Source organism: Plectropomus leopardus, chromosome 17 (genome assembly GCF_026936395.1).
Source record: "Plectropomus leopardus strain MGB_pleo_1.0 chromosome 17, ASM2693639v1, whole genome shotgun sequence".
Lineage (NCBI taxonomy): Eukaryota > Metazoa > Chordata > Actinopteri > Perciformes > Serranidae > Plectropomus > Plectropomus leopardus.
The window spans coordinates 15520748-15527763 of NC_142192.1; the positions used below are offsets into that span (position 1 = coordinate 15520748).

Here is a 7016-nt window from a genome sequence, read left to right on the forward strand (position 1 = left end):
CTCGTTGCATACTAGTCAATCATATTTGTCTATTCCTAAACATGTCAATAAAACAGAACTCGCAGATCACCTAAATTCATAATTGGCAAAATCCTCTTTGTCATGATCAAGTTAAGTCAGATTAACATGGTTTACTGAAGTTGCTAACACTTGGAAAGAACAAAGTAATTTCACTTGTCATTTCTAAGTTACAACAGCTTCACCGGATTAAGTTAATACAGCTAAATTTCAAGTAAGCTCAAAACTAAGATATAAAGCAAATATAAAATAAGATTGATAGTTATTTTTTTATGTTTTTACATTCCTTTTTCAAGGTAATCGGTTTACAATATTATTTTAAGTAAGATCAACTTGATGATGATAGATAGATAGATAGATAGATAGATAGATAGATAGATAGAGATGCAAAGTGCAACTGAGTGACAGATATGGGGGTGGGGGGTTGCAAAAAGGGATGTGTCACTTCTTGCTCTGTGAGCTCTAGCAGTAGCTGATGTACCATACAGCAGGCTTTTCATATAAAAGCTCCTACAGCACCTGACAAGATCACACTGCACATCTCAACATGCACACCTCAGCAGCACCAGAACAAGCTTCATAAACACAACCACAATCCAAATATTCTCTCCAGTGCAAAAAAAAGCAAATGCAATATGTTTCCAATTTCTTTGCCACAGACTAAACGTGTAAACTGAAGAGTATATACATCCTATAGTGTCAACAGCCTCGTCTAGGATCAGGACTAGTCACAGGACAGAAAATATAAGACTCATCCTTACCCTTCTGCGCTTGTACAAGCTCTGCACGGTTTTACTGCTGGTGGTTGAATAAGCAAATCCAGGTGGGAAAGTGTTTGCACACCCCGGTAAGCTCTTATATATTGCCTGCAAAATTAGCTGTTATTACTGTCACTGTTTAGTGATGGCGAGTTTGGGAAAAAAAAGCCCTCTGCAATCAAGAACCAAGCGCATCTTTGCAAATTATAGGTAATTGTCAATGTCCAGATTATGATAATGGAGGCCCTAATCCTGGAGAATAATTATTGTGGAGTGTTACAGTTGAAGCTGTCCAGTAAAGCTAACTGTCATTATTTAGACTCGATTTGCAAAACGGGGGGAAACTAGCTGAGTGGAAAATGTTCGGTTGGAAATAAACGGGGGCTCTCGATATAATGGCACCCACTAGTGTGAGTGTGTGTGTGAGCGCGCGTACTTGTGTTTGAGAGAGATGGATAGTGGGGAAATACAGTGCGTGTGAGTGAGATTTGAAGGCCTGCGTGTGTGCGTGTGTGCACGAGGTTGCGCGCGCCTGAGTGTTCTTGAGCGCGTGCACGTGCGTAAAATCTAAATTTCTCGAGTGACCTGCTCGCGTTGTAATTACGGGACTAACGTTTAGCCTACAGCAGAAATTAGGCTGCAAACAACAGCAGCAGCAACAAGCACAGTGGCGTTTTAGATTAAGAAGGGCATTTTGTTTGCTCCTGCGTGTGTGTGTGTGTGTGTGTGCGTGCGTGTGGGGTGTGTGTTCAGTTTGGGCTGCAATCAGGAGGAGGAAGAGGATTCTGTGTCAGGTGGAAATGGTAACGCGCATGGGTCAGTGTGTGGGTCAGATACTGTGTTGTTTAGTGTGTGAGAGACAGAGAGGAGGGGGACTTTTGTGCAACATCGTTTGTAAAAACTCACTTATATGATCTTTGCGCGTATGGCCAGGCAAATTCAATTAGATCAATTTTCAAATCCCAAATGTTTCCCACAGTGGCACGGTTTGTTTAGGTTTTTTTCATTTTCTTTTCTTCTCGGAAGCAGCGATGGTATTACTGCCTGCTAATAACATGGTGAAATTGTGGAGGATTTTTTTTTCTTTTTTTTTCCTCTCTTTTTTATTTCACCCGGAAGGTGGGCTGCGGCCGGGAGTGGCAGAGCTCTGGAGCCGGTCTACCCCCACAGGAATGCGGATTGTCTCAGATCTCCGTGCCGCCCCCCTCGCCTCCTCTCTGCCATTCAAAGCGGCTAATTGTAGGGGACACAAAGCGAGAGCGACTGCAGACTGTCTGCTGCAGAAGAGCAGGCTTTTTCTTTACAGACGAGCGGGAACCAGATGAAAGTTTCAATCAGGTTCTCCACTAAAACACAATGAGAGTGATAAAAAAAAGTGATCATGCTGGAGGTAATCAGACGCACTGAATATAATAATAATAATAATAACCATAATAATAATTCAGTAGGCTATATTTCAATATTTCATTTAAAATATGGGTGTTATTGTAATAATTTGGGTTACTTTAAAAAATATGTAATATAATAATATCTGGAAACAAAGCCTATGATATCAACAGAAATCTGATTTTATTTTATTTTTTAAAAATACTATCAAGAAAATGATCTACTACTGACCTTCACGGACACAATTCTATTCTCAATAAAATAATGTTATATTTTACAGAAATCCCAATGGAAATCTTAGAAGACGAAACGAAATGAATAAAGAAACACAGCTGAGGTGAATGTAATTATTATGGGGTAAGGCTAACAGTGTAACACAGTAGCCATATTTTCTAAGAAATGTGTTTACAATAATAGCTTTTAAAAAATTAAAATCTGTTTAATAAATCATAATTTTGCGCTGTTTTGCTTCCATAAAATCGTATATAAAAATGAGCCTCAAGGAAAATAAAGGCATGTTGCTAAAAAAAAAAAATCAAATCAGATATTGTTAATATCCATGTCCATGGAAACTGGTGAATCTGTGTAATGTTTTTTAATTTAAAAAAATAAAAAATAAAATTTTACAGACTAAGTAGCAAGATTGTGGGTGTTACGGCGACTCAAGATTTACGACATTTTAAAGATTCGTTTCAGCAGCTTTGATTTGCAACCTTGAAACGTGGAAGGTGGAAACGTCACCTGAGGCTCCCAAACATAATTTACGTCTGTTAGTCTTTGTCGTGATTTTCAGTGTAAATAACTGAGGGTTAAAATAACAGGACACTGCATTGAGGCCGGAGGTTGCAAAGTTCCATTGTCCATTTAAACGTTTAATAGTCTTCCAAAAAATGCAATAAATTACATGCACACATTTACACATTTTACACGTTTCTTCTATGACTGTCATCAAATACATTGCATATTCCTCTGAAATTTGAACACGAGTCCCATAGAAGGAGAAAAAAAATAAAATGAACAACAGGGGTGGGGGGCTTCAATATAACGTCCCCGCTCCAAGAGCCAACGAGTGCTGTATCGAGTTAGGGGTCGGCAGGTGGGCAGTCATGGAGCTGCCGGCTGAGGTGTACCATGAGCCCGAGTTTTCCAAAAAGTTAGACGCCGTCGTGTTGATGTTTTGTGGCTGTAGGCTGTGCGGCCTGGAGGGGCCCTGTGTGTCCCAAACGGCCGGGGATTGTGGAGAGTTGCACGCCATGGGGTCGCTGGAGCTGGGGCTGTGCTCCGGTGGAAGCTCGCCGTTTTTCATGATCTTCTTCATTTTTGATCTCCTGTTCTGAAACCAAATTTTGACCTTAAAAAAAGAGCAGAAAAAGCAGCTTTAATATTTCATATAACCTCAGACAACAATAGATTCAGGGGAGGCGCGGTGCGTAAAGGCGCACCAAAACAGTAATTTTTCGACCAACACGCATTATAAAACATTTTGAAAAATGAAAATGTATTACAAATAATCTCTAATACCCCACCTGTGTTTGCGTGAGTCCCAGCGACGCAGCCAGCTCGGCTCTCTCCGGCAGCGCCAGATACTGTGTGTTCTGAAACCGCCTCTGCAGGGCGGCCAGCTGGAAGCTGGAGTAGATTGTGCGGGGTTTCCTCACTTTCTTCGGCTTTCCATTTACCATTCTCACCTCGGGCTCGCTTATATCTTTTTCTGTTGAAATAATCATACCAAGAATGAGCACGTGTGCTTAATACAAACTATTTTTAATCTTATTTTGGCGTTGTCGCCTAAATATCTTAAATTATAGGAAAACATGCACAAAATGAATTCCAGGCTGGCAAAAAAAATAACCACGAGTACTCCTATAAATCTTAAAATATTATATTAAAGTGGTTTCAAATAAAACTTGGCATGCTGCTTTTCTAGCTCCAGATTTCACATTTTAGCATTTTTACGCAGAGGGAACACTTAAATAAAACAACTAAATCATAAAATAAGATTACATATAAATATTAGCTCACTTATTAAGTACATGTGATTATTAAGTAATGCTCTGCTCTTATATTTTTATTATTATTATAATAGTAGATAAATCTGCGGCCCGTACCTTGTGGACTCGGCTGGGCTTGCACTCTGCTGTAAGTCCCAGCATACTGGTGGTAGGCGGGGGTCGTGTACGAGCTGTAATCAGTGTAGGATTTTGTCGAGTAATTTCCAGCGGATCCGTTTACACTCGGGTACTGGTACTGGTAGGCATTGAGCGGCTTCCCGTACGAGGTGGAGCTGGGCGAGCAATAGCCGTGAGTGACTCCCGCGGCAGGACTGTAGTAGCCAGAATCCGTGGCGGTGGACTCGGGTAAAGTAGGAGATTCCTGAGACGGATGGTGCATCGTGGAGAGTTGAAACGAGCTCTGGAAGTCAGTTTTCACAGTCGGGATCCTCCGGTCGAATACTCCAGTCATACTTCGAGAAGGGAGCTTTTGTTTAATTTGATTTGCAAGACGAAAAAACGAGGCAGTCTGACTCCAAAGTGGTGTGAAAACTACACTGGCATTGTTGAAAAAGGCTCTCAGGCCGTCGGGCTCTGGTGAAGACTGCAGCCAGCCCCGCAGCAAAGACTTGGTTAAATCCTAAATCGCGCTCTTACGCACTGCAGGGAGGATCTGGTTCCATTGGCCAAGGCGCACACAGACACAGCTACACCCAATTCACTCAGCCAGCTTTCTTATAGGGGGGAAACCACCCGGGCTATGAGGCTGCTGCATTGTTGTGTTTTTATACCATCAATCAATGGGAGCAATTAAAGTGTTGGCCGTGTCATCAATCGACGTCTTTTTAAGGAGGATGGATTAGAGGGACAAAACCTCATTACCAAAAAGGCTTCCTGGTGTAAGACTGACCGCTTATTACGATTGTCTTCATTATTTTTTATTTATACATTTTTTATTAAATCAGACTCAGTGTTATTCTACAAATGTTTTGAGCCAAATAACTCCAAAATGACAAATCACATGTTTCAGTCTTATCGCAATAGAAATAGGCTGATACATAACACAGACATATTATTGAGCGAACTGGTTATTATTTTCAATTTCAACAGTCACATATCAGATTATTCTAACCCATCCTGATCTAACAGTGTTAAATGTCCAATATATTGTCAGATGCAATATATTTTATGTGCAATATAAAATATACTCCATGCCCGACAATAGTTATCATCCCACATAAACCATTTTTAAATCCATGCCAACTGCTCTTTGACTGACGTGTATATTGATGCCAAAATTGACCTGCTCCCCCAACGGTATCATTAAAGATTCATCGTATCTTATCTCATCTTAAAACCTGCTGCAGAGCGTGTAAAATCAACGCGCTCAGTGAGTCCATTCAGTGGTGAACAGCGCCGACCAGCGGACAAACTGAGAAACTGCACTCAGCAAAAAGAAATATTTTGACAAAGCTTAGGTGGACGAGGAATTTAATATCGCCTTCAAACAGGTATTAGGCCGATATTAAATATGATATTATTCACGCTAAAAGCGTATTAACCCTTTAAAACCTGGTTCGACATCAGTTCTCTTGTACTTCGTTTAGACGCCTCTCACAAGCTATTTAACCCCTTTTGAACCCTAACCCTGAGGTTTGATTTCTTTCCAAAACACGGAGAAAAAAGGGCAATGACCAACTTGGCAAGAAATGTTCCACAAATGTAAAGAAATTAGTAAAAGGTGAGGAAGAAAATGACCTGAAAATTAGTTTTGAATATAGGAAAGGGAATTATTAGAAATTTATCAAAAATTAGGGAAAAATGAAATAAATAATAAATATAAAATGAAATAAATATAAAATATATTTATAATTATCATAATAATACATCCTAAATTGTGTTACAGGGAAAAAATACATTTTTTACACGTTTTTTCCGGGTAATTTTCTTGTTTGATTTTTACAAACACCATCACTTTTTTGGGGAGGTAATTTAAAAAACAAACCAACAACTTTTTACTGAATTTTTGCTATTTTGTGGGGCCATGAGCAGACCAAACAACGCTTTTTGAATTCACTTTATATAGTTGTCTGATGCGTTAAATGTCCAGTCTGTAAGTGTCAACTCGTACAACTAATACACCCTGCTACTTATGATATCGTTTATGCATATGTCTCAGTTACTTTTTCATTGCTCTTTTATCACTTCATTGGTTCTTCACAGATCAACATTGTTCTCAAAAATATATTTCATGCCATTCAGCTCTTACCTGTGTTTCACTTCAAGTCCAGTGCTTTTAATCCAGGTTGCACCTAATAGCCGGGTAGAAATTCAAATAAATAAATAGTCTACACCTGGTCTAAATTTCAGTGTCTTTCTACTGCTTCAAGTCGACAAGTTATCTCAACAAACTAGCAGAACTCTCCTACAACGTTTTTATGCTTTTATCACATCAGCGACTGACCGAGTAAACAGAGCAGGTGTTGGAGAATTGTTTAAATATTTTCAAATGAGCTCACCTGACTTTGGTGCCCCGGAAACACACACAAAGAATTACTTCCTGTCTGTCCTGTGGACATTTTTTTAAATTCGGTTTTGAGTTCATATTTTTTAAACCGCGCCAGTATTGTTAGCTGCCTGACAAATGGCCATGTTTTCTTTCTTTCTTCCTTTTTAAAATCAAGAAAACTCTCTTTACTGTGGTTGTGCGATTTGAATTCGGGTCAAGGCTGTGAGCGCGCAGCGTGCGTCTGACGTCACTGAAGAGTCAAACTGACAAGATAGTTCCCCCCTCATTCATATCCACGCCGTTGCTCCTCAGGGCGAAACCGTTTCACGAGTGTGTCACTTCTGAAATTAACAG

General features: G+C 39.8%; 1 protein-coding gene and 1 long non-coding RNA gene across 3 annotated transcripts in view; both read right to left on the reverse strand.

The window, feature by feature from the left end:
• Window positions 1-7016, reverse strand: part of LOC121957938 (uncharacterized) — a 38730-nt gene that overhangs the window by 16325 nt on the left and 15389 nt on the right. The gene's annotated exons all lie outside the window — the stretch shown is intronic.
• Window positions 3014-6657, reverse strand: dlx5a (distal-less homeobox 5a). Of its 2 annotated transcripts, XM_088090732.1 has the most exons (4): window positions 6423-6657; window positions 4271-4626; window positions 3689-3873; window positions 3014-3513 (listed from the first exon to the last, which is right to left on the reverse strand). In XM_088090732.1, exons 2-4 carry the CDS (start codon window positions 4623-4625, stop codon window positions 3199-3201), a joined length of 855 nt encoding a protein of 284 aa, XP_087946858.1. In that variant the 5' UTR covers window position 4626; window positions 6423-6657; the 3' UTR covers window positions 3014-3198. The 2 variants fall into 2 exon arrangements, with proteins under 2 accessions (XP_087946858.1, XP_042362693.1); XM_042506759.2 differs by lacking the exon at window positions 6423-6657 and having other exon boundaries at window positions 4271-4896.

Excerpts from the sequence above, each read along its gene's own strand:
- dlx5a (XM_088090732.1), bottom strand. The coding sequence starts at position 4,625 with ATGACTGGAGTATTCGACCGGAGGATCCCGACTGTGAAAACTGACTTC. Across the intron at positions 3,874-4,270 it reads AGCCCAGCCGAGTCCACAAG|AAAAAGATATAAGCGAGCCC; the intron begins GTACGGGCCGCA and ends TTATTTCAACAG. Across the intron at positions 3,514-3,688 it reads TGGGACTCACGCAAACACAG|GTCAAAATTTGGTTTCAGAA; the intron begins GTGGGGTATTAG and ends TCTTTTTTTAAG.